Here is a 27,757-nt window from a genome sequence, read left to right on the forward strand (position 1 = left end):
AGGCTCAAAGTTATGTTGTTAACTTTTATTGAGTCTAAAAAATTAACTCTTTATCCTTGCTAGGTGAATTAATCGATAAAGGATATATAGAGATTTAACAACATAAAATAGATTTTAAATTGTTATAAGCATTTTTAGCTATATGCTCCAATGGTCACAGCTCTTGGCAGGCTAATTGAATTCACCTGTTATGTTTTTGTGTGATTTTTTTCCCTGTTTTGTTGTGGTTGTCGCGATTTCATCGTCCGCAGGCCAATTGAGTATTCCCGCCCAGTTTTATTTCAGTTTCCTGTGGCGAATTTCGCTACTTTGCATGCAATTGCCTTTTTGCATATCGCATAGCATAAATGCAATGCCATAAAGCGTTAAATGGGCAAGTGTCGTGTTAGAAGAGGTCGCTGCCGTTAAACTATGCAGGGACTCTAAAGCAGACGCTGAAAACTGAAAAACTGAATTCCAAGTCGCAAATTACCAACATTTACCTGCGGTGTGCGCATATTTCAGCCCCTTAGTAAGCACTGTTTTTGTCCACCTTCACAGTTGGGTCTGCTGTTTTGCCCGCAGGAAAAACAGTGCAAACAAACAATAAGCAGCGATGCAGACGTTGACGTTGACGACCCCAGTTGATGTTGATATTTCAACCCATTAACCTTTTTTTTTTTTAGCTGTGCTGTGCTGTGCTGTTCTGTGATTTTGCTGTTCTGCTGCGACGGCATTTAGTCTGAACCCGATGCATTCCGCAACTCATTTCTGGATGGCCGTGATTGATGATTTCAACGTACATTAGTTCATTAGTGTGTGCAATTAGGTCGCCTGGCATGCATTTCGCTGGGAATGAATTATGCGCTTATTAATTGAAGACTGCCATTGCCAAGTCGCGTGATTGGCAAGGATCATTACTTTGTATTTCGTTTTGAAACTACTTTTTAGCGACAGATATGTCTCTGCCACATTGAGTAAATAAAGTTACCATTTTGCTAATTTTACCATTAATCAAAGTTTGCTTCTCTGCTTTTTTGGGGTTTTATTATGAGCAAAAACATTTTTAATTAAATTTTTAATAAGAAGTTGCCTACTCAATAGAGCTGGGCTATATGTATGTTACTTGGCACCCATATCATTTCATTTACCTTGCCGTGACACATTGACAAGTGCAGCAGGGGTAAAAATCTGGCATAGAAACTGAGATGGTTAGGGCGCTGAAACTTTGCACTTGACTTTAACAATTAGTTTGTGTCCTCCCCCATCCAATGGCGGAGTGGGAATTCCGTAGATGCTTCAGCCCATTCCGCACCTTGTGCCACCCCATTTCATTAGTAGGTGTAGTTGTTGCTAAGCAGCGCGTCACAGGCAATTACAGGGGCGGTAATGCGTATTTAATTAACAAGCTTACTTAGTAGTTTTCCATGGAAAATTTAGCTCATTGTTCGCCAGAATGCCAGAGTGCCAGAATGCGATGCGAATGCGACCGAATAGCACCAACAGCAGCAGCAGTAGTAGCAGTAGTAGCAGTTGGCCGTGTCGGGGGAACGAGCTAACTGACATTTAGACTCTCAACGACTCGGTAACGCTCCCTGCTGCCTATTTGCCTGTCTAATTAAACGGTAAACTTTTCTTATGGCCATTCAATTCCCACACCGATCTGTTCAGTTATTTGGTAGTTAGTTCGTCGTCGAAAGATGTCCGTAATCGAAAGTTTTCGGGGTACTCGGGATGAAAGTTATCCGTGAGTGAGTGGGGAAATTTTCTGTGTGTTTATGGACTCGATGCTAATTGAATTGTCATTGATTAATTGAGCCTGGCCAAAAATTGTTCGATACTGCAAAGGCAATAACTTCCAGTCGTCACGAGTGTAGATGGATATAGATGCTTCAGAAAACGAGAACGAGAAGCCTACACAGAGAAAAACTCATTCTGAAATGCCCTGCCTCAAATCTCAAATTATTGATATACGAGTACAGCTACAGCCAAAAAAATTTCGAGTGCTGCGTAAAAATCAGCTGGATCATAAAATGGGTGGCTTTTTGGAAAAACCGGAAACGGAAAAGCATGCTCAGGAGGGTCACGGAAATGGTCTGCGTTACTGCGTGAGTTCCATGCAAGGTTGGCGATTGGAAATGGAGGATAGCCACGCGGCTTCTTGTCGAGTTAAGGATCCCTATGCGAAGTGGTCCTATTTCGCGGTATTCGATGGTCACGCTGGCAGTCAAATATCACAGCACTGCGCTGAACACCTATTGAGTACTATATTGGAAACCGACTCATTTTTAAGGGAGAAATACGAGGCTGGAATACGAGAGGGCTTCCTGCAGTTGGATGACGATATGAGAAAGCAGTATCAGGACAAGCAGGGTGGCTCCACGGCCATTTGTGTTTTCGTATCTCCCGATAAAATATATCTGGCCAATTGTGGCGATTCGCGAGCTGTGATATCGCGAAATGGAACAGCTGTCGTCAGCACAATTGATCACAAGCCATTTACTCCCAAAGAGCAAGAACGAATTCAGAATGCCGGAGGCAGTGTAATGATTAAACGGGTAAATGGCATTTTGGCCGTTTCCCGGGCATTGGGAGACTATGATTTCAAAAATGATATCTCCAAGTCTCAGGTCGATCAGATGGTTTCACCGGAACCGGATATAACTGTTTGCAATCGTTCCGAACAAGATGAATTTATAGTTATAGCTTGCGATGGCATTTGGGATGTGATGACTAGCAACGAGGTTTGTGAATTTATTAGCTCACGCCTTTTGGTGACCTATGACCTGCCGATGATTGTCAACAGCGTATTGGATATTTGCCTGCATAAAGGCAGCAGGGACAATATGACTCTGCTCCTTCTACTTTTGCCTGGAGCACCGAAAGTAGATATGGATGCCGTCAAGGCCGAGAGGAGCCTTGATCAAACTATTGTTCAGATAACCAGAGAAGTGATTGAGAAGCACGAAATACACGACTTTGAAACACTCATTCGACTGATGAAAAGAATGGCCATCAACATTCCAAATCTACCACCTGGAGGTGGTCTTTATGCAAAATATTATATTATTGAGCAAGCTTTTCACGAGAAATTCCCTGATACTCCGGCTGAAATATATGACTATTTTTCTATGTAGAATATTTGATGATTGGAAAATAAAACATAACTAGAGTAAATTGTTATAGTTTATTAAAGTTATTTTCTATTTTTCCCCAGTGTATTCTTGGCTTCATTTGTTTATTCCCAAGAAATCCTCTCATTTTGTTGGCCAAAGGAAGTGTGCTACTATGTAGCAACAGCTGTGAGTTATGGCCATCCAATTGCCAGCTTGTGCTTGTGCTTCGTCAAAAGCAGTGGCACAACATGGCGTATACTTGATTTTTTCAATTAGATACAGACGCACGCATTACGCATACGCAATGCGTACGGACCGAAGAACAATCAAACTCATAAAACTCAGACTTGGCAACAGATTCGCAATCGGACCTTTTCTCGACTGCCTGGTAATAATTAAAATTTGCCTGCCACAAAGGATAAGCCCCAAAAGACAAAGTGAAGGAGTGGCACAGAGGGGCCAAAATGAAAAGTTATGAACTACAGCCTCGGCAGTTACTGGTCCAGTTCGGTTCAGTTCAGTCCAGTCCACTCCACAAAATCCACACCCATGTACAGTACGTGCCGCCATACACACAACACTTGACCCAAGCAGTTGCAACAGTCATAACAATGACTGCTACTGCCACTGCTACTGCTACTCCACTGTTCCACTGCTCCACTGTTTTCTGCTTTTCGTTTTCAGCCCCTGAACAGCAGCTGTCCATTTTAATTTTCCAGCTTGTGTAAATAATTTAAACAATTCCATGTCCAGTCCGACAGGAATAAGGCTAAAAGGAACTGCGGAGCGGAAGAGGAAAGTGCTCGGTTATTATTTGTTACCTCGACTCCCGTCCAGACTTGGCCTATTACTTGCGGTTGCCGAGTCAGCATTTGTTTAGCTTTCTTTGTTCCTTGCCATGTTTCTTATTTGCTCCTCTTGTTTCGTCTTCAAACCAAATATTTTTGCTAGTCAAGTGCGTCCGTTTTGTGGGAGTACACATAGAAAATAAGTTGCTGAATTTGCATTCGGGATTTAAGGAATCGATTATTGAACTTGAAAGAGCAATATTCGCTGATTGTTTTCAATATCCATTTTAATTAAGCATTACAAGTTTGTATGACACTTTTTTTGAGTGTAGATTGCGGGTGCTCTGGCACGAAAAAACAAATGAAAACAATAACATGTGGCCCCGATCCTCCGCTCGTCCCGCATCAAACTCCTCCGGTTTGGTATCTGGTTCTGAGAAGACCCTTCACCCTGGCTGGATGCACTCATGTCCAGTTTGTTTGTTTGTTCTCGTACTCTGTCTGGCTGCCTGTCTGTTGCATATCAGTGACCAGCATATCGTTATTTTCCTATAATTTAGACAATTTTCAGAAGGGTTCGCATATTCAAATAGTTTCTCTTGCGTTTTTGTTTCCATTTTTGGACGGACTGGCTTTTGCCATTTTAATCAACTGTTCTTGGATGCACGACAATTGCTTATTAAATGGCAAAATCAGACAGAGAGTTTGTTCCAACTTCGGACTGTCTGGGCATTTGGTTTATGGAACTTTGGCCAAATATTTGACTTTGGCTGGGGCCGGTCGACAATATTTGCAACATTTTTCTATTTGCTTCGTTAACCGCACACGAAAAAAAAAACGTGGTCTTCCTGCGACTGAATGTTTGCGAAAACTTTGTTTGCCGCCCGTCGCTGGCCATAATGCTAAACTTTCTTGCGTTCAAATCCATTTTTTTGCTGTTAGCCGGACTCTTTTATTTCATTCCTTTTGTCAAACGCAGACCAAACCAATTACAAAATCCACACAGCCAGCCAGGGAACCAAACAGAACTGGGCCATCAGAGGGACAAGCAAAGTTTGGCTTGCAAACAATTGCAATTTATTAAGCCAAGAGCCAAGCAAAGCGCAAACAATGTCCGTGTCCATGTGGCCAGCATAATTAAAAGTAAGTTCAATGCGCTGCTCCAGACAACGGGGATAGTCAAGAATCTCGACTAGAGATGAGCAGAGAAATTTCAAATATTTGCAATTTAATTTGCATTCAAACACAATTATTGCAAGAGATAATACAGTTTAGGAAATAATTACATTTCATTTGGTAAGCTGCAGCAACAAGAAAACGAAATATAATTGAATTGCGGTCAAAGGAGAGGTTGTGAAAAATGGGCGCAAATTCTCAAACACTCTAGAGAGTGATAAAACGGAGGGTAAATAAATTATTAATGACAGCTCTCAACTTATTAGAAGATAGAAGGCTTTATGAAAAACTAACTTACTGAAGTCACTTTATTTTTAAATTATTCTCAAATTGGTTATCTGCGATTCCATGCTCCCTGTAGCACGAACTTAATATGCAGCGAAGCTCGTGTAAGTTGTAATTATGTTGCAATAAGTTGGCCCGGTCTCGGAGTGCGGCTTTTGTTAATGCGCTGGTTGCAAGTATGTGATCAGGCACTTCAATTGCGAATTTGTAAGTAGCAGAAGTGGGGCCAAACAATGGGGCCACTGATTAGTTCTGAATTTACTGCTGATTAAGATGCTTTTCAAAGGAATTCACTGCCCACTCTGGTCAAATGAACTTTCACGCCAACTTTTCGCGTTTTCCCTGTATCTGTGTGTTTCCGAGAGCCCGCTAACTTTCTGTTGAATTGGCAGTTTATGAAAAATTCAAGGACAGACATTAATTTCGCGCTAACTTCTGGGGCCAAGTCTATATAAATTACACGAAATATCCGTAAGTCATCCGGAAGGAAGAAATACATTCGAAAGTCAGCTGCAAAGATGAGCAAATTAATCAAAAGTGCTGAGCTTGCTTTCCCATTCGACTTTGACTTTATTAATATATATATATTTCCCTCCTTCAAATAGAATACATTAAATTGGTTCATAAATTGTTAAACCGAGCATATTTCCACGTTAACACTCTCGACAAATGGCTTTATATCAAAGGCCTGCATGTAAATGAAATCACCTATTTTCTATTAAATACGTTAAAGAATAAAAAGCGTCGTAGTTTTTATGAGAGTTAATTTATATTTTTTCCCTAAATGAATAAAAGTTAATTTATTATCTAAATGAACACACATTGTGTAGTCCAGCTCTAAGCGTATTTAAAGTGAACTTTATCGTTGTTTCAGCTGGCCATTTTCAAAATTAAATCAGTTGAAACCACTTAATTACGGTATGGGTTTTAGGCCTCCTTTCTTTGTGCGCGGAAATGTTTAGCCATTTCTATGGCGCAAAATAAATCACAGTGTAGACCTTTTGTTTGGCCATTTGTTTACAGGCTAAATGAAATCATGACAATGTAGCGTGAATCAACAGAATCAGCTGAGGGACAAATTACACAGAACACGCAGCACCATCGGAGTGCAGCTTCAAACATCGGTTGAACGAGTATCTATATACATATGTATATACATATGCCAATTACTGTTTTTTGATGTCGTAAGCCTCGATTCGTTGCCGTTCTATTGACAAGCTAAACGGATCGGAGTTAGGTCCGTGTGGGTATTTATTTAAATTTATCGCACTGAGTTGTGCGTGCGGATGCGAAGCCAATTGCAAAATTCCCATGCAATTTGGACGCGTAGATTCCATGTAATTAACAATTTAGCGATTGCAATGGCAGCCATTTTGTCAGGGGTGCATAACAATGAGCGAATAAAATGCATTTGCTAAATAATGCAAATTCAGTTTTGACGCACATAATTCCATTTTAATGGAAATTTTCTACTTAGCACTGGCGTTGTTATTTTTGCGGCTCGCCTGAGGCGATGCAGCATATAAATAAAGGTGCTGGCCAACGTAATTTAATTGCTTATTTTGCCATTATGGCCATGCAGGCTTCCATAGTTTCGCATTTATGTAATATTTCTGCCGGAAGTTGCGCATACGCCATGTTGAAGGAAGGTCAAACGAAAAAAACTAAAAAAAAAACAAAAAACCGCCGCCAGTTATGTGGGGAACGTATTCTAATGGTGGAAATAAAAGGGGTGCTCACATACGTGGCATCGCAAGAAGCCAGCTAGTTAAAGTTTTATCATGCCTGACAGCCTGCGCTATTTTATTTGCCCAGCTGCTACACTTTAAATATTTATTTCGCCCCAAATAGTTGTAAATTCTCCGCACCCATAATCCTTTCGAGGTAAGCCCCTTCCTTATCAAAGGACATAAAGTATGGCAACACCTGATTTATACACGAAGCCCACTTGACTGGAAAATGGACATACAAAATCGGAGAGCAACTATGTATCTGACTGCCCAGTAATGTTTGGCCAGCGATCTACACTTGGAAAAAGGGGGACTTAAACCGCAAGAAGTGGCTCAAAGCTTTAGATTGCAAGAAAGCTATTGCTCATTTAGAAAGTATTTAAAAGATAACATATACTTTATGCTTTTCCATTTTCGATTTAATATTGATTTCGGTTTCATAATGATAGGTATTGGTGCAGTGTACAAGCCGCTTTTGGTGAGGGAACGCTTAACTTATTAAATGCGCACACTCCGTTTTAATTACTCACACACATAACCGTGTGTGCACGTGTGAGTTGCTAATTGCGGGCCCATACACACACACACACATGCCAGCCGAGCACAATTTTAATGCGCACTTCCGTTTCCGCTGTAATGCCTGCGGCATAGTTTATTTTTATAACCCGCAACACGGGACTTCCACTGCCGCCGCCTCCTTTTGCGGTGCGTAATTGTTAATTTTCAACAGCGCATACTATGCCGCAATGAACGACTGACTGACTGAGTGACTGACTGCCTGAAGCACTGATGCACTGAAGGACTGATGAACGGAGGGACTGAACAACTGACTGACGGATGCATCGGCATCACAAGAAAGAAAGCCTGACATTTTGATATTGCTGTGCACTGCAAATTACCAGCATTTTAAGTGCGTGGCCGCAAAGAGGAAAAGCGTTAACACGGATAAACATTGACAGCAGCCGACCATTCCGCATCAACCGCAGCACTCACGGAAAAAAATTAAAGGCTCTTTCCCGAATTAATCGTACGTCTTTGCATGCCAGAAGAGATAACAGTTCGCAGTTAATTTATTATGATTACGGAAATTTGTACCGTCAACAATCTGAGCTACAACATCTCTCCCTTCAAATAAACCAACAGCTGTGAAAGCAGTCTTAAATACCCCCGAAATTTGCCTCAGTGCACTTGAATGGTCGGGGAGAAAGGTCGAGGGAGTGCGGAAAGCCAAGAATGAAGCGCAGCTTAAGCAAATTAAGCGCAAAATCACAGCACTGACAGCAAATGGATGGGCAAACAGAAGCCAAGGAGGGCGCATCAGATCTCCAGATTCAGACTTGAGAGCATTATGCAATTATTTAAACATTTCCCAGTAACAGCCATAGCAGCAGCAGCAGCAGCAGCAGCAACAGCGGCCACTGGGCTTAAGCAAATTGAATTCGTCGCATGCTCCTAATTGCGGCCAACACTCAAATGCCGCGTCCTCGCCACCCACCATGTAAAGTCCTGGACCAGGATACGCCGAGTCCCGTACGGGTTTCCTCCCCTTCACCGCCCGAAATTCGTTTCATTTCTGGATAATTGCTGCTTGAATTTCAATTCGAACGGCTGCTTGGCAAGGGGGTGGTGGTTGCCTTAAAACGCTGCTGAATGCTCTCGGTTATCCTGCACTTGTCACAGCCTCAATGCAAATTGAATTTCCAGCGAACCAAATTGGGGCGAAAGCCGCCAGCAAGATATCCTAGTGCTGCATTTCAGCTCAACTTACGAAACCATAAGCGAATAAAAGTGTTTCCGGACTAGAGATATAAATCTGATCTGTAAATATGTTGTCATCCGTTGAAGGCTTTAAACCATATAGGAATTTTCTGATATTTTTATATAAAGTTCTAGTCCAGGCTAGCAAAGTAGCTGCAATGCTCAATAGTAGACAAGTATATGCGGAAAATTAACATTTTACCTCTCAGGCTGAACTAATTTTCTATGCCACTTGTGCAGGGAATTCGATGACGACGGCTATAAAGTTCGACGACGTTTTGCCTTCTGGCGCGACCAGTACTTCAGTCCTCTTTCAATCAATTAATTATTGTTTTATGCCGCTTTCAATCGCTCAAAAGGACCAAGGGCAGGCAAAGTGGGAGAAAAAACACAAACGGGCAAAGTAGGAAGAAAACACAAGGAGTGTCCTTAGGCGAAGGCAAAAACCAAAGCAAAATGGACGCATACTTTACAATTAATTTGCCATTACGCCGGAATCTTGAGGCCAGGGAACTGCGGATTGCCCTCTGCCATTTTTAATCGATTTTCATTACGGACTCGTTGGCCCCGGTCCTGTCTACGTTTTTCGTCTTACCCTCTCGCTCGTCACTCACTTGACGCTTCAATTGGCCCTCTCTAAATGGGCAAACAAACTCTCGACGTGGCGCAATGTCCTTTTCCCCCCTCCCCCAGCCACCAGCCCCCAGTTACCAGTCCTTGGCCCTTGCCAACCGTTGGATGCCTAATTTGACTAATAAGCTGGCCATTGCAACGGCTGTTGAACTTCCGGCGCGACGGGGATGTGGCTGGGTGGCTAAGCCTTCGGCCACTTTCGGTAATTATATGCCAAAACAGTTCAGCGGCGTTGAAGCGGCAGTTGGCCTCCACACAAAAAAATATTAGATGCCACTAAATGGGATTTAAGGCCGGAAAAAGAAAGTGGAATACATTTCAATTCATGCCTTATTGATATAAACTAAATATTATTATTTTAAGCCGGCTTAAATGTATGCTGTTTTTGGTAACCTTTATATTTATTCCAAAAAACAATAGACTTTTTCTTAAGTGATAGCTTCAAGCCAGCACCAAATTTCAAGTTCTCCTGCTGATTTCCCTTTGAGTGGCCCTTTTCTGTTGGTTCTTCCTTATTGATTAATCATTTGCCATAAAGATTTTAATTTCCGCTTTTTAATAGGAAATAAGTCTATTGCTGTGGTCTGGGCTGAAGGGACTAATCCTTGCAACACTCTTTGGGCTTTCTGTTTGCCTTTTGAATATTTTTCAAGAATTAAGCGAGACCTTAATTGGTTTGCCAGCAGCCAGAAGCTGTCAGTCACGATTAAGATTTCCTTCGAAAAGGGTTATTCCAATCTCCACTCTCCTATAGAATTTCATTAATTAGGTTCGTTTAACAAGAGAATATCTCAAGGCCACGTGTGAACGACACAAATGACCAAAAGTGATATGATTGCAGCAAGGCAAAGTGGTGAGACTAAACGATTTGACATACCATCAGCCACTCGAACTTCCAATTAGATGCACACAGAAAGAAATGAAAGAAGTCTTTTAACAAATAGTAGGTGTTGGTACTATTAAACTCTATCGTTCTATAACATTATTTATTATTTTCAGTGCATCACTGGGTGCTGGTTTATTTGTGCTGGATAAATCGTAGGCACACACGAAAATTGGAAGGCAACTAGCAGTATTATAGTAGTAACTGCTCAAAGTCACCTGGGTGGTCATCGATTGACAGTCCAACAAGGCGTTTGAGTTGCTGTTGAAAGCCATTCAATAATGTATTAACTCCTGTACTCCGGACTGCGATTGCCGGGCTGTGACTGAGGGAAATCAAACCTCATCAACAGCCGACACTGAAATAATAATTCGATTGACGCACTACCTCAGATACAGGACCGATTATTGCCCGGGCTAGCAATTTCTTACGCAAATACAGGTCGAATTCAAAAGGCGTAACACCGACATCAACAGTATGAGGTTAAACAAACTATTGATTGGCAGGTTTTGTGCGGCCTAATGACCACATGCCCTGATGGTCAATACTATTGAGTCCGGTGCATTAAATGTAGATTTGTTTATGCATAAATCGGTCTGTAATTAGTAGATAATGATTTTGCTATTGACCTCAAATAACTACAGACTCGAGTCCGGATAAATTACACATAGCCTACACACGTGAAGTCAATTGCAGTGTTAAGTTTATGATATCGTGTAAATAAATTTTTTCAATAAATAACATAAAATCAGTAAAAGCTGAATTCTGTTGAAGTTGAGTCCATACTCCGTTTATTAGTTTATTCGTGGCAAAAGTAATATAAAACTATTTGTATATTGCCTAAATGGTGAAATGCTTTTAATTTTCCACCAATGGTTAGTTAGCGAGTTCATTTGTAACACTTGTATGACTTAGGCAATTTTTTCAGAGTGTGCTATACTTTTGCACAATCAATTTACGGTTAACAACATATTAATTGTTAAGGCCGAGTCGTTCCAACGATGTGATTTACAGCTCTGAAATGGAGCTTCTATTACGCACAAATAAAACCTGTAATTGAAACACAAGTAGTTAAGAAAGAAAATGACAGTTACGTGTACGTAATCTATCACAAAATAATTATAACCCCATTAAACTGCTCTGCAAAACGGCTTGCACTTAACCTTAACCTTGGCCCTGACTTTGTATTGAATAATTCAATAACAATTTACAATCAATTAAAAGCGGCTGGCGGCTAGCGGAGATTAAAAATCTCAGACATTGGCCAAGTTTATTATGTGTGCCTGAACTCAATTTAGCGTTACTCATGGTCCATTAATTCGCCATTTTCATGGTAGGTGCAATAAAGTGCAAACAAAAAAAAGCAAAGCCAGAGACCGAGCGAAACACAACCAAAAGTCGACGCTGTCAAGGACCCAGAAAAAGGGTCACTTCCAGTCGAGAGGAGGGACCAAGCAAATGGCAACCCGGCAACTGTCTGGACCCCTCTCAACGACCAATTACAACTAAACAGCTTTAATTTAATTTGAGCCACCCAGCCTACCTACCAACCAGGCCCACTGCCCCCCATCCAGCCCATCCAGCCCATCCAACCCATCCAACCCATCCACCCTGTTGACCCGATCCCTCCTCCTCTTGGCCAAGAACAATGGCGCGGATGTAATGTTCGCATTATGCTCGTTCACAAATTGTAAGCAGCCATTATGTTTCTTCGTGTTGCCCATGTTTCCCCATCCTCTGCGTGCTCGGAACACCCCTTTCCCCTGAGCTTTTAGCATTGTAATGCCTCTTGGTCCTGGGGGCAGGGTTCCCGCCCCAAAACATCGCCGTGTTCTCCATTGTTCCAAACTGGTCTGGTCTGGTCTCCTGCTTTTCAGCCGCCCAGTGGGCTCGGGTGCTCGTATGTCAAAATAATGGCGGCAACGGGCAGTCATTGTTATGGTCCTGGTTGTTTCACCTGGCAAAGGATGCCAAAGGATGGCGGTCACGTCATCATCATCATTATCATCCGAAAAACCCGATGGTGACTGCACACCCAAAAATGCTGCTGCATTCCTGCTTCTCGGTATGCCCAAATGGTTTTGGTAGAGCGAATTTCAAAGTCTGAACTATTCGCAATGTTTTCAGTAACTACACACGTACATATCTGCTGCCCATATAAATCTTCCAAAATGTATATTTGAAAAATAAATGGATATTTAGCATTAAATCGCAATTAGAAACAGAGAGAAAAATTAATTAATTTATTTTCCTGCAGTTAAATAAATTCAAAATCCCAAACAGTGCATTCAATCATTCCAATTAAATAATTTAAACGAAAACAACTCTCTCGGCTTCTCGCTTCAGAATTTAAGTAAAAAAGAACTTGGCAGTAAAAGTGCAAAGACTTCGTATACGGTAAATACAATTTGCAATATACGAGTAGCAGGCAGAAACGGCGATGACCACAAGACAAGACACAAGATGTCCTTCTGTTCGGGCCAAGAAAACCTTCGACCTGTGGTCAAGAGCAACAAGTTTGCAGTGGGACGGGATGGCAGGGGATAAAAGTTGAAGTTTGAGGAGAAGTTTCGAGTGTTGCGGTTTTATTTGCTGTCATTGCGGGACACTTCGTTTTTGGGGTCAGTGAAATAAAACATTTAATTACTCGCACGAGACATCCGACAGGACAGCAATTAGTTGATCAATTTGTTGGCAGCGACGCCTTAAAGAAAACCACTTTGTCTTTAAGTAATTGACTGCGGAAACGGATGGGCATGGAAGTCGATTATGAAATCGTCAGCAAATTAACCACTCCAGTGAACTGAGCTGGAAAACCACGAGCAACTTACTGTTCGGTTCTGGTCTGATTTTGGTTATGGTTCTTAATTTAGTTAATTTCCAGCCCTTGAAAATGTGAAACGGCCTTTAACTTTTCTCCAAAAATACCTACTACAAAAATTGACAGGAAGTGTAAATAGATCTTAAGAGCTTTCCCATCCAATTGATGGTCACAATTAATTTGTCGGTCTGGCAGCTGAAAGCGTGGGTCAGTGGAGTTTTGTGGCTGTCTTGCTTTTATTTGCCTGCCATTTGCAAAAGCCATTTTCGCAATTCAATTTATTCAGCCGATGCGCGACTTTTCAATCCGCCAAATCAAACACACTCCGATGGCCATAAATTCAGCCGCTGCAGAGACCGCGTAATTTCTGCGCTTTATTTATGCATCAATGGCGTGATTTATTTGCAAACACTCTGGCCCAGACCACAAACATCACTTCAAGTGTTCATTGTTGTCTACACTTGTCTTGTCTGCCTATCCGTACGAGTGTATATATGATTTCTGCTCTCGGTGGCTGGGTAAAAAAATAACTATAATTCATTGCAAATAAAGCAAGAAAAAACACAATTATTTATCATGAAGCAGTCAGACATTCAGACATCCGAATGATGGCCACAGGCTCACAGCCACCCACCTTCCACCCACACCGCCCACCTTCCACCCACTTCCTACGCTTTTCCACGGACACGGACAAAGAATTCAACAAAACAAATGTCAGTCAGTCCACAGACAAAAAAAAAACAAAAAAAAAGAATGGGGAAGACTGTCTGTGCCGCGCCTACAAAAGCGGCTCAAAGTTTTGGGCGACAACAAAAACACAAATCTTCTCAAATTTTTTCCCCCAATTTTTTTGTGCACTGAAGAAAATATTTAGCAATAACTAAAATAGTTGGTGATCAAATTATTCACAATTAACTAATGTGGGAACTATATCATTTTTTCTCCAGTTTGTATTTTAGACATTTTAGTGTTTGATCATATCGAATTATTGAATCACATATTATTTATATTTCGAAGTGTAAAAGGCTCAGGCATTTCGGGTGCGGTGACTGACAGCGTGGGCCCAAAAGCTCAGGGAATCGGATGAGGAAGTGGAAGCGGGTCCGGAGTCCGGAGTCCGGAGTGCCGAGACCCGGAGTCCTGAGGCCGTAGTCCCCGTCCGGAGTGTGAGTCCGGGCGACATATTTTGTGCTAAATCTTCTTGTTCACACTAACGCGCCGCTGACAGTTTTTCTTTCTTCATTTTGGTGTTTCGGTTTTGTGATTTTTTTCCAGCTGCGCCTCTTTTGTGTGTGGTTGTTGTTGTTGGTTTCTCACAGATTTTCAAGTGTGACAGTCAGTCAGTCAGTCAGTCTGTTGGGCTGCTGCCTGAGCAGTGTGAAATATCTCGCTAAATGACCAAAACAAACACCCACATCAAGGCAATGGTTATATCATGGCCAGGCCAACGCCATACCCCTGCATCTTACTCAACTTTGTGGCTGGCACTGACGGAAATGTTTTTACCTGGGCACGGTTCAAATTTCTGAATAAGAATTAGGGAAAGATGACTTAAACTGGCGTTCCTAGAACAAGTATCTTCTGGTTTTTTATTAAAGAGGTTGCAAGTAACTTAAACTTGTAAAAGCACACAGCTAAAATTATCGTTATAGCATTATTAACATGAAGTTAGCTTACAGATTAGCAATCATTAAATGCCAATTAGCGTCGTTAAAGGCGGTCGTTTAAGAAACAAATTACAGTTTCCTTATTACTTATCAATCATCGTGCATCAATTTGCAATTAAATTAAGTTTTTAAAGTAATGTTTGAAAATTCAAATAATCTGTGGTACTTAAAACTGACATCAATTTCCTAGGTACAATCTCTGTGCGCTGGGGCAACTCTGAAGATTGCTTAGACGGGTTTTGGTCTTGGCTTAAAAACTGGTTTTTATCTGAATGGATGCTGCGACTCGACAATAGCCCACATTTGTTGTTGCCGCTGTTAATTTGACAGTTTTTCAAGCGCCGCGCTGACATTGACCCACTTTCAGTCTGTCGACTGCGGCTCATCGTCTTGGCCACTTTGCTGCCTCATTTGAGTGTGCGAGTGTATTCGTTCGTCGGTTGTTGAGTGCTAATTGCGGTCAGTAACATTTCGCGGCCATTCACACAACACTCAACGGCTCGGACTCAAACTCAAACAATGGCAATCCCAACTGCTCAATGCATCTCGCGGAAACTGCATTTGCATTTCGTTAGCGGCCATTTCCCCCCCACCGAAATCCCAATCGTAATTCCAATATCCCCATGCCCACAGTCCAAAAATTTGCATATTCGATTTCGTATTGGGATTCGGATTTTGGTCATCACGGTTCTGTGCGGTTCGCGTGTGGGGAGCTGCATATGATTTCCGCTTTTTCTGTTTGGTACCCACACATTGCTTTTAATCATTGGCCGGCGTCTAATGAGCTTAGTTTGGGATAGAAAAACACCACATTTGCATATGCTGGCATTATACAAATCATATTGCCGCGCTTAATTAGAAAATGAAAACATTTGGCTTGGAAAACTGGTAGTAGCTGCGCTCACGGATCACGTATGCCAGCTGTTTGTAAGGTTAAGTTTGGGAGTTGTTATTATTTCAAAAAGATACCAAATCAAAGGTAACTGCATTCATAAAGTTACTAACAGATTTAACTGATTTTAAGGCACTTTAACACTTAAGCATAATTGCTCCTGCTGCACATGCAGCACCTCCAGCCAGAGACACTTTCAGCATGTGTGCAACCATCTAAGCCGCACAGTCTGCATGCAACTGAGAACTAGACCGTACGTACGTATATCTTAATCCATTCGAATGGAGTACTCACATGGAACCCTTGGGCACTGTCATGTTCAGGCCGTCGAGGACAACGTTGGGGTTCTTGCTGCTGCCATACATTTTGTGGGCCCGCCGCACACAAACCGCCTGCTGGCGGCGCGTCGCCAGCGTCGAGGGCTGTGAGATGAAGAGACGCCGACGTGCCGCCAAGTCCAGATCGCTGTTGGCCGTCGTCGCCGTCGCAGCTGGCGCCGTTGGCGGTACTCCGTCGGCAGCGGCGTCCATTTCGCGGCAGTTCTGCAAATAGCCCATAAATCGATATTAGTGTTGGTCCTTACATGGATATAGACAGCAGTTGGAATACGTAAAACTAAAATTGGCACAGCTCTTGGCCACTGGAGTTGATATTGCTCCCGTTTCTGCTCTTGCAGCTCCCGCTGCAGCTGCTGCATCTGCTACTATTGGTGTTGCTGTTGTGCATTGACAAGGAAAGTGAATATCGATAGTGATACCCCGACATGACCCACGCAACGACATCAGCACACACTGAATATCAAGGATCTAATATGTGAAACAGCCTTCTCAATCAGTCTTCCATTTTAGATAATTCTCAGAAAATATTGGTTTAACACTACTGAATGTAACTGAACTACTTTGTCCTATATTTTTTATATAAATTATTTGTAAACAAAATATAAGCAGATAATTTAGCACTTAAAGTCAAATACCTCCTTTCTTCCTATCTCAATCTTTGACCTTTTTCTGTCTCCATATATTTCGCTCTAGAAGGATGCATTTTATCCTTGAATAGGGCATTTAGAGTCCTTCTTCAACCATTCGCTTCATTTAAATGCAGCCGTTGGTTCTGCCCATTTGTGTCACTATAACGCAGCCAAGTTGCAACATTTGTCGCTTCTGCTGCTGTTGCTGCTGCTGCTGCCTTTGTTGTTGCTGGCTATTTTAGCTAGTGTCGTTGCTGCAGTTGTTTCACAGTTGATTAAACCAATTTTTGTATATCGTCAAGCCAGAGCGGAGCATAGTGGAAGGTTTAGCCTCGTGATGGATATTGCTGTCATGTAGATGCGACCCCGCATCCTTGCACCATTTCTCGTGCGGATGGTGGTGGATGGTGCTGCGGATGGCGTTTGGCCACTGCCCATTTTTGGGTCGAACGAAATCAAATTTTGAAAATGGATCCCCTCGTCGCCAGTGAGAGAGAGCCCGATGTCCGGATAACCAGTGTCCTGTGTCCTGTGTCCAGGATCCACTATTTGCCAGCCCAGCCCCAACTGCCAGCGAATCGCCTGTGTAGTGGCATTTGCCAGTTAACGACAATTTGGCCAAGTGCTTTGGTAGTTGCTTTTTATTTTCATTTTCATTCGAAATTGACATTTTGCTAATCGAAAATGCAGCAAACAATTTGCCAGCTTGGGCAAAACTTTTGCAATTATTTTGCACAGCTCAACGGAAAAAACAATGGGGCTGAATCTGGGGTTTTCCAAGGCAAAAAAAAAAAAACCAAAAAAAAAAGAAAAAATGCTAAAGAAACCGAAACAAAATCCAAAGCCCGATGCCATTTATTGATTTACTTCTCACTAACAATAGGCAGGGCCAGGGCAAATAAATAAAAATAAAAATAAGCATAACAACAACCAATAACCAACCAAGTAACGGAAACAACAACTGACGGGATGTGGTTGAGTTGGCCTGGCTTTCGGTTCTACTCTGTTGTATTTCAGTTCAGTTCAGTTCGTTTCGTTTCGTTTCGACTTGCTTTGCTTGGTTTGGTTTAGTTTTGGCTTTTTTGGCCAGCTCTGACTGCAAGAAATAAACTTTCTTGATAAATGACTTCAATGTAATTAATTTCTGCTCAGCTCTCTCGCTTGCAGCCAAAAAATGGATGGGCAGGATGGCAGGGCCAGACAATTCCCTGGTACGGCAGGATCTGGTATCCTGGTATCCTGGTGTTTTGCGGCAACCTCAGACTCATGAGCTATATGCTGTCACTGCTAATGTTAGTGGGTTTGCCCTCCGGCATTTCAATTAAGAAATATTGTTTAAACATGTAAGTAGCCAGATGTGTTGCAGCAATCATCCTTTTGATACTCATACTGATACTGATACTACAACTACAGATGCTGATGCTGATGCTTCAGATACTGATGATGATGCAACTTTAGTGCTAAGCTGATTATAACTGCAAGTGGATTCACTCCGGGAGCCACAGCTGCGGAACTTATTGCTCATCCGCCCTGCGGTTCGGTCAACCGCTCACAGACTTCAATGTTAATTAACTTGTTTTTAATCCAATTAATATGCACAGCACAAGACCATTGACCAAAGGGACTTTGAATGAGTCTTGGACTCTAATTAAAACTTTTGATCCATCCCAGAGAATTTCATTTCTAAGAACCGTAGGGCCAGAAACCCACATAACTACCTTTCTTACTCCCTTCACATATTATAAAAGTCTTGCGGCAAAAAATAGTAATTAACAATAAGGAATAGAAATTTGAGATAATCACAAGCTATCGTGTTGTATTTTGTCTATTATTATGCTAAAAAGGATGGACTTAAAATACACCGTATATCTATTATTTGAAAATAAATTCGGTGGCTATACATGCTCTTTAATGTATATATGTAAATATAACAAAATTCCTTCTTCGAATTCATAGATTTTGGGGGCTCTAATGTTAGCCTGTGCTGCTAAAGCGGAGATTGCCTGAAAGTTACAAACAAACAATAAAACTTTGCTGCAGTCATTTTTCAAGGCACGAAGAGGAAGGTGTTAGTGGCAAAGTCCCAAACCCGTTACGAGTATCCTTTAATGTAATAAAGCCTGCACGATCCGAATGCGGAATGCGGAGTCGAAAGGGAAACTGTTTTGCCGCCGGACGAATCTTTAAACTTGCCCTTGCCCAGGGTGTATCTCTCGGATAGTAGGTACGTGTGCCTGCACAGATTTGTATCCGCATTCTGGAAATCTTTATGGGCTTTTTGTAAGAGTTGGCAGGCAGTCGGAAATAAATAAAATCACACATAGCACCGGATAAGCCGACGGATGGGAACAGGGGGGAACAGGTGCGCACATGCATGAAAGGTAAAATATGTTTATATAAATAAAGGACCGAAGTATTGGAGGTGCTTGGTGGTGTGAGTTGGTGTGGGGTAAAGATCCCAAACAAAGTTTGAAGTTCAGCAACATAAAGAAGTGCAAATTGTTGCGTGCTGCGATTGTATCTATCGAATGTGAGCACACGAAAGCTATTTCCTGCCAACAAATATAAACGCCGCAATAAAAAGGAACAACGGCCACGACGACTTCAATGGCAATAGCTACGCCCATAAAGCAGGCGCGACAATGAGTCGAGGGGATGCCAAAAACTTTGTTGCCAAAACAAACAAAAACAACAGCAGAAGCAGCAACAACACGGGGAACAGGGAAAAAGTTGTAAACTGAAATGATTATCTGGTGCCTGACACTTGTCTAGCCATAGATACACGTATCTCTCTATACGGCGATTTGTTTTTAGGCAGGTAAATAACCGAAATGTTTAACCCCCAACGGAATGCGAGTCACATCTCTTCCGAGCATTTGCTTTAGTTCGTTTTTATTTGTGCGCACAATGTGCGGCTTGATTTTTGCCGCATTTATGGGGTGTGTTTAGAGTTAACTAACCATTCAGCTACAGATACGGTCTACGCATGGTATGAAGTAATCCAAGTATGTGAGCTATCATAGCAAGAAGTCGTAGTAACCTTCTAGATCATACAGCTTCAAAATATGCGCGTGTTATATTCGTTAATTGGAATTCCATTTCTATCGGTTTTGATTTTGAAAACTATGACACTTGAATCTGCCTGAGTGAATCATTTGAGTGCTGGCCCTAAGCTTCCAGCACATTAACTATGTGCTTTGCCACGAGTTTGAGGCCATCCGGAAATGGGTCAATGACAGGCCCCAGATCGCCGCACTGTCATTTGCATACAGACATATACATGTATATCCAAAGCGATGGGACAACTCTTTGCAGACTGATAAATATTTATGTTTATTTTTAGTTTTGCACATGCGAAGAGGAGCAAAAAAAATGCGAATTTCCACAAAATTTTACGCTCAATAAATTTGCACAACAAAAATTTCGCCGGACAGCCCCGAAGCCGAAAAATGCGCTCATGTGTTAGTAATGGCCGCACATTTCGTGGAGGAGTAAAATGTTTTACCAAATAGTTAGCAAATAATTCGGTGCAGCCCATTCTCCATTCGGTGAGCTGCAAATGGGCAAATAATTTGGCACAAGTCAAAGGCGGATTCCTCTTCAGGGCAGCTCGGCTGTAGGCCTTAAACCGTTTAACATAATTTCCCTTGGCCACATTGTGTATACGCCTCGTGGACTCGGCCATAGAGGAGGAAAATTGCATTGCGGGAAACAGGCTTAAATGGCTAATAACAAATTGTTTGCATTTAAATTCCATTTTCACATAATTTTCAAGCTCCTAAAAATTGAAAGGCTGCCGCACAACTTAATCAACCGACTTTAACACACTCGAGACAAACTGGCGCACACACACATGCTGGCATATTTGTTTGCCGGCTTAAATTTTGCATCCAGCCTGCTTGGATGGCAAAATATAATTCAGAAATCCAACAAACAATTTCCTGGGTGTAACCGCAAAATGTTCGAGCTTGTTGAAATGGCCAGAAATGTTCATAGATCGTTTGTTATGCTCGTTGGTTTGGTTTTCCCAATGTTGCTACTATACTTTGCCAGGGATTTGTATGTGCATGTGGGGGCCTTTTGCCATCAGCTAAGCGCTTTTGTATTTAATGAAGCCTATTTTTCTTACCGAACATGAGCCGCAATTATTACGAGTCATTAGTTGCCTGTTTTCCTGTTAGAAGTTCCTGCTCCATAGCACAACAGACAGTAGCGCTAACAGTGGGAATTCGGAAGTAGTCCAAAATATTTTGGAAATTCCATTTTTTATAAACAAAAATATTCACCTTTTAGAGCAAAGTTAAGAAAATAGGAAATAATATTTATTCATTTGATTAGATCACTTAAAAGTGATCCACATTACTTTATTAAACGAAAACTTGTATAGTTTGTATGTGAACATGGATCAAAAACAAGCTTAATAAGTAAGTTACTCAATCGATATGATGTCGGCTATTTGAAGGCCATTGTGCAGTTGTTTAGGCCTGTCCTATTTCGAGTAGCATACATTTGTGAGTTTCCAGCTGTTGCATAAGACATGTGCATACACTGAGGCAAACCGGTGCCCACTCAACCCACATCTGGCCCAATTAAGCTGTCACAATGTCGGTGGAAAACCGTGCGCCACCCAGTTATGAACGATTTTACCAGTGTCGTATTTTTGCAACCATGGGTGTTCAATGGGTATTCGCAATTTCCCACTGGCCTGAGTCAGCGTATTTGGCCAGCGATGTTAATTGAAATTTGTGAATTCAAAATTCTAGTTTACAGCTGGCCTGGCCGAAAAAGCCATGTACGATGCAATGAAATAACGTCGAAATACGAGGCAGACGGCCACGAAATCAGCTTTGACAAATAACTGATCAGGCAAGCGAATCGCTGCAGCAGCAGAATGGGTTGCCGATTGCAATTAAAACGTGTTCCAATCGGTATGAATGATAAAATTTAAGGGGCCAAGAAATATGAACGGCTGTCTTTTGTTTGAACTGAATCGCATAATAATTACGAGCTAAACCAGTGATCCGATTTCAATGCAATCAGCCTGGCAACCTCAACAGCTACACACGCGTATGTATTTCCATTAACAACTCTACAAATAGTTCTAAACTGATTGCTCTCTAATTACAGTGCAAATTAAGAGGGAAATTAATTGCTATTGTGGAGTATTTTCAGCCAATCGGGCTGAGCTAATATTAAATAATGGTTATCCTTCCTAATTGCCGACCACCTTTTACGTGAACTTTCTCGAAATATGCACTGCCTGATCTGTGCACTTTGAACCGGGGGAAATTAGCAATTGCCGGGCAATTACCTGCCGTGTGCAATGATTAGGCCCGCTAATAGCTTATACAACTACCCTATAGAACTACCTAAAACCATCACGCTCTTGACCTCCGAATTATCTAGAACCTGGGTGCATCTCGAGGAATGTGCATCCCCAAGTAGCAAACAATGAAGTCATCATCGCGAATTCGAAAAAGGGGCTGGGACTTGGCCAACTGAGACCCAATATATCAACAGTCACTTCTAGCCGTTCACTCAGCCACAGTTTGGTGTGAAAAAACCGGATTCGGACTTGTTAGCCAACACGCCTATGACAGATCTGTCATGAAATGGGGGTCAGCAAAGGTTGCCCTTTGGCTGGCTATCGTCTTATAGCCATTGCCGTTTCGCAAGTACCCATAACCGGCAGCTCGTGCGGTAAAGTTTCCGTATCTTTGACTTACGACCCAGCACTTGAGGCCTGCACTTGGCAATGAATATGGCCCGTTGTTTGCCCAAATGGAGACTCGATTGACCAGGCATACTCTAAAACCTATGCACAATTCTTTAACTAACAGATGGCTTACATTTTAAGATGAAAGCAGATAAAGACAGTTATCAACTATAAGCAATACTCTATTTCTCAGTTTCACACTTTTCGCATTATCTTTTAGGGAAGCTGAGCTGTTTTCTAAACATTTTCTTTCAGTGCAATGACGTCTGAATACTTCGCATGCGGTGCCGGCTTATATGAAATGCAAATGATTGCAAAGTGTATGCAATTTGAACACTACCCATTAAATTAAATATAAACACTGTGATATATCCATGGAAATCTAGAAGCTTCAAGCATGCGAATGTGATTTCTATTTATGAGCACACGAGCTGTGTGTGTCTGGGTTCATAAATTTTCCAGCTTTCAATTGAATCGCATGTGCGCAATGTCCGGGAAATTGGCTAAGGTCAGTTACGGCCGTTGTACAAGACAATGTCCAATGTCCGATGTGCAATGTCACAAGGGCAAAGGATTGCATCGTGATTCTTAGTTCCCACTCGGTGATTTTCACACATTCCCAGTAGTTTTTGCCACACCCGCACCATTGAGCCCTCAAACACGTTGAAATATTTATGTCTTTGCATATTTCACCGACACATTTGCACTTGACAATAACAACAGGGAGGAACAAGCGAAGCAGTCGCTAGGTCGTCGGTGCATGACAAGGATTAGCGTGGAGGGGATGACGACCAGGACTACAAGGACAACGAGGACTGGGATGACGACTACGACGACGACGGCGACGATGATGATGATGATGATATTGTACTGCTGTTGCTGGTGACAATCAGTGCAAAAGAGGGAAAGATGCATAGCAGCCTAGCTGCACAGAGAACAAAAGCCACAAATAATATCTAACTCATCCATAAAAGGTTTAAAACTAAATTAACAGAATGCGCATAAAACTGAATGCGCACTTTAAAGCAATACAGAATTAAAATCAATGTGAAAAATCAAGAAATAAAGGAGGAAAGATTGTAGATCTCATGGATATTTCTTAGCTATGACTTTAACTTAAATCTTTCAAAGCACGGAATCTTACAAATACTCCCTAGTTTTCCCTTTTATCTCAGTGCTACGAAGCAGTTTCAGAAGCAAACCCCCGAGAAACTGGCGCCGCCGTCAGCAGCATCAAGACATAAAGTGCATTGCGTCTGGGCGCTTATCGGGGGAGCGAAAACTTGGGGCTGGGGGCTGGGTTTAGGTATCATCAGACAGCAAATAACATGCCAGATGCAACTGCAGATGCAGCTGCACACAAAGTGTTGCTGTTATATGTACGGCAAACGCAACACACAGCCGTAGGGGAAATGCGCAGGGAGTCTAGAACAAATCTGTGTGACACCGACAATCACTTTTCAGCCCAGCAGTTCACATAAGCAAACAAACAATGCGGCAAGCGCGGCTCACATTCAACATTTGGCAAATCGATATATGAAAATCGTATACGCCGTGTGGTAAGCTTGAAGTCAAAATCCTGGCAAACGCACTCGCCCCCAAAAGCCAACAGAAAAAAAAATACGAAGGGATTCAAGGACCTCAACTGTTTAGCATTTATTTGCATACAAGAAGAAGATTGCGCGCCCGCTTGTTTGCTCTTTTCTGGCTGAGTGTGTAAATATTTAAAAGCTTTTATTGCTTTCCTCCTGGCGGGGCCAAAAAATTTCATTCATATTCGTGAATGGCAATAGCAGACACTGGGCAAATTATGGCCTCTTCAAAGCTTTAAAGGCCTTTTAAGGCTCTTCGCCCCCAGGGGAGAAGGGCAAGAAAGTTGTTCAATCGAAACGACAATTAATTGGCTAAAATAAATATTCACGACAAAAGGTCTCCGGGGTCTCCTGAAACAGTAAAATAAGGAAATAAATAAAGGGCAGCAAAACGAGCGTCAAATGCACATGAAATGCACAAGTCAAAAGCCATTTTGTTTTACCATAAAAATGAAAATACAAATTTATTTGATTGCATTTTTATACACAACGCTCCGTCTCCATATTCATACATACAGTTGTATACGAAATAATAGGCAAATGTTTATTATACGTTAATTTAAAATCGTTTCATTACTATTAATAAATTATCTACAACGTCTCAGACCATAAAATTAAATTTATTTAATTCAGTGAGGTAGTGAAAACCACTCATATTTAAAAATCCAATCTTTTGGCAGCGCTTTTACTTTGTTGAACACAGCTGTGTTTTCTGGATAGAGGTATAAATAAATATCGGTGACAAATGCTTTGTATTTCTCTTTTATTCAAGTGTTTGCAATGACTATAGCCTGGAATTGTTTGGCTATGATTTAACTAACCGAAAAAAGAGGGTCATTCGTTTGGGACTTTAATAATTCTGCAGTAATTACTTTGCCTGGCATTCAGTATTCAATTAGCATTCTTTTATAGAGTTCGCATTGTAATAATTCACAGACGACCTCATGCGAGCTGCAGAGACTATAATTTCAGTTAACGTTTTGATGTGTGAATTGTGCAAACATTTTCCAAACAATTATGCACAGATTTCCACGCTCATTTTCAAGGTTCAACTGTATTTTCAACTATATTTAGTCAACACCAACGGCCAACAGACCAACAAACCAGTAAACCAACAACAGTGGCAATAACAATTAAAAATGCGCTGGCATTGCATTTTATTCGGTTTAACAGTTGAGCGCTTTCAGTCAAAAACAAACACTTCCCAAAAAATGGAAACTAGAAGAGGGTGAAGTAGAGCTGTGATCCAATTCCAAGCCACGGCTTTCAGCATTCAGCTCCCAGCTGAGCTTAGTTGCTTAGTCAACTTTGCTGGGTGAGTAATCGCTGAAACTGAATTCTACTTTACTTGCTTTACTTCTGTGTTTTTGGTTTTTTTCCTTGCTTGGGCAAGACCACCAACCGAAAAGGCCAGACTGTAAGCGGCTTTTAGCAGGGAGAAGCGTTCAAGTGTCACTTGAAAGAGTCATTAACCCGGAATAATCTGTCGAGAGTGACTTAAGGAGTCGCCTCGGGGCACGTTGATGAGCGGTGGAAAGGCGAATAGTAGAGTTTTCAATTAAGACGGTGACAAAAGGAAATTCAATTAAGTGCTGCGATTTGCGAATCGCAATGCCATCCATAAAGCGTTCTCTCAGTGTCACCGATCTGTAAACCCTTGAAAATCATGTCATCGCACTTTCCGTCCATTTCATTCATAAAACAACACCGAATTCCGTTCGCCAAATGAAATCACGGCCCATCGTTTGGCACTTCATATTCGGTGTGCCCCTAGGAGACCAATTCCAACCGCCGAAAAAAAAAATTGGGAGGAGGAGTATCTGAAAAAACCAGCTTTGAAATGAAATGCAAATGGGGAGCCCTAAAAAAGCGTTGCAATGTCGGAATGAAAAGCGGCTACATATGCCTGTTTATATGCAAATATTACATATCGTACATATGTGCGTAAACATTTGGCAATTACTCGGCACCGGAGCGGTGTCTTTGTTTCTTTTATTTTTTTTGCTGCCTGGAGGCCGCTGTTTGTTCTATTTGCTCATATACAAAGTATGCAAAAATACACGCTCGTAACATATACACACATAGCCGAATGGCGGCGACCTTTCGTCTCGTTTTGCTTCTGGGGAATTTCAATTTAAATTCTGATTAAATTTCTGTGCGCTTCAATGCAGCAAGTCGTCTATATTTTTTGCATCTGTATACATTTTATTGATTGTTGGTCGCAGCAGCCTCGCAGATTATGTCTCATTTTTCCAACTGACACTGGGCTCACTAAGCTGGCATTTGTTATGCAAATTTATTTTCGATTACTTGTTACCAAAGATTTTCCTGAGATTATGCAAATGTGTCGAAAGGAGGACCGCTCTCCCCTCACATCTTACCATCTACACAGATATCTGGCCCATAGATCTACATTATTGCTGCCTTACAAGTGGCTTATTACAGTTAGTGTTTGTCGGCTGTCAGAAGGAAGTGGGATAAACGTTGCAAATATGACGAGAAAAGAAACTTTGCATATTCTCATGAACATTTTTGGCGGCATAAAAAAGCTATGAGTTGGAAAATCTTTCTTCACTTTCGCCGTTGGAGACTGTTTATGTTTATCGACAAATTGAATCCATTGATTTCGCATCAAAGTCAATTTTATTCCGGCCATTTGCCCAACGTATTTCATAACTTTGTTAGGGGTATTTGCATAATTGATTTTACTTCCTTCTCAAATGCTATTTACAATAATTAAACTTGACTGAATTGTCAGTGTGGAAACTTGCAAATTGATTTTATTGATATTTATTAATGGGCCAAGATAGCGAAAAATTAGGGCAACAAATATTTTATAATAGCCGCATTGCGTATCGTTTAAACTCGAATATAATCTTTTGAATGTTTGTTATTGTAGACAAATGGGAAATTAAATTGACAATTTAATTTAAGTGCAGTTATAACACCCTGCAGCAATTCATTATTTTGAACCCACAAACTTGAAAATTGATTTTATTGATACTTATTAATGGGCCAAGACGGTGAAAAATTAGGGCAACAAATATTTTATAAAGGCCGCTTTACAAATCGTTTGACCTCAAGTATACGCTTTTAAATGCTTGTTATTGTAGCTAAATAGGGAAAATTAATTGAAAATTATTGTATCAATATTTAAAAAACAATTATAACACCCTTTAGCAATTCATTTTTGACCCCAAAAATAAATATACCTTTTTTATATCACATTCTTTGGCTTCTCACGCGCTGCTCATTTATTATGATGTTTTTCAGTTATCTGACACTTTTTGCAAATAAAATCAAACAGATAAATTAAATTTGCCACAGACTTTTGGCTGTCGTTTTTTGTATATTTTTTTGTCGTTTCCATAAAGTCCGACTTTGATTGCATTCGTGGCACCATGTCTCACGCCGGAAAATCGCATAAAAAGGGAAAATATATGTATTTGCATTTGAACGAATACTTTTATTGGCGGTTACCTTTGGCGCGCTGTGTGGTCGTTTAATTGAATAATTATATATACACATACCCACGTATATGCCTATAATTTTTTTGCTACTCGGCTCGTATTGATTCGCATAGCTTGTAAATCAATTGCCATTACATGTGCATCGCATCCGCTGGCTGGCATGCAAATGTAACAAATGGCCAAAACGACGATGCGCCTTGACAAACTCAATAAAGGCCCACTTCCCACAGTTAAGAGTTGTCAAAGCTCGACAAATGGAAAAGTAAAACAAAAACATTGAATGT

The 27,757-nt window shown here is 41.3% G+C and overlaps 2 protein-coding genes and 1 long non-coding RNA gene across 5 annotated transcripts in view; 2 read left to right on the forward strand and 1 right to left on the reverse strand.

The window, feature by feature from the left end:
* LOC6538399 (ABC transporter G family member 20) overlaps positions 1-27,757 on the reverse strand; it is a 45,150-nt gene that overhangs the window by 15,200 nt on the left and 2,193 nt on the right. The window contains exon 2 of the mRNA XM_002098887.3: positions 16,023-16,270. Coding sequence (XP_002098923.1) covers positions 16,023-16,258 — 236 coding nt within the window. The 5' untranslated portion in view covers positions 16,259-16,270. The remainder of the gene's footprint in view (positions 1-16,022; positions 16,271-27,757) is intronic.
* LOC6538400 (protein phosphatase 1A) lies at positions 1,404-3,169 on the forward strand. The gene has a single exon (XM_002098888.4). It carries the CDS (start codon positions 1,857-1,859, stop codon positions 3,114-3,116), a length of 1,260 nt encoding a protein of 419 aa, XP_002098924.2. The 5' UTR covers positions 1,404-1,856; the 3' UTR covers positions 3,117-3,169.
* Positions 16,248-26,173, forward strand: LOC26536272. 3 transcript variants are annotated; one of them, XR_005561423.1, is made up of 3 exons: positions 16,248-16,337; positions 16,405-18,038; positions 18,109-26,173. It is a non-coding gene; the product is annotated as an uncharacterized LOC26536272 (long non-coding RNA). The 3 variants fall into 3 exon arrangements; XR_005561424.1 differs by having other exon boundaries at positions 16,278-18,038; positions 18,109-22,919; positions 23,135-26,173; XR_005561422.1 differs by having other exon boundaries at positions 16,278-18,038.

This window comes from Drosophila yakuba, chromosome 3R, assembly GCF_016746365.2.
Source record: "Drosophila yakuba strain Tai18E2 chromosome 3R, Prin_Dyak_Tai18E2_2.1, whole genome shotgun sequence".
Lineage (NCBI taxonomy): Eukaryota > Metazoa > Arthropoda > Insecta > Diptera > Drosophilidae > Drosophila > Drosophila yakuba.

Excerpts from the sequence above, each read along its gene's own strand:
- LOC6538400 (XM_002098888.4), top strand. The coding sequence starts at position 1,857 with ATGGATATAGATGCTTCAGAAAACGAGAACGAGAAGCCTACACAGAGA.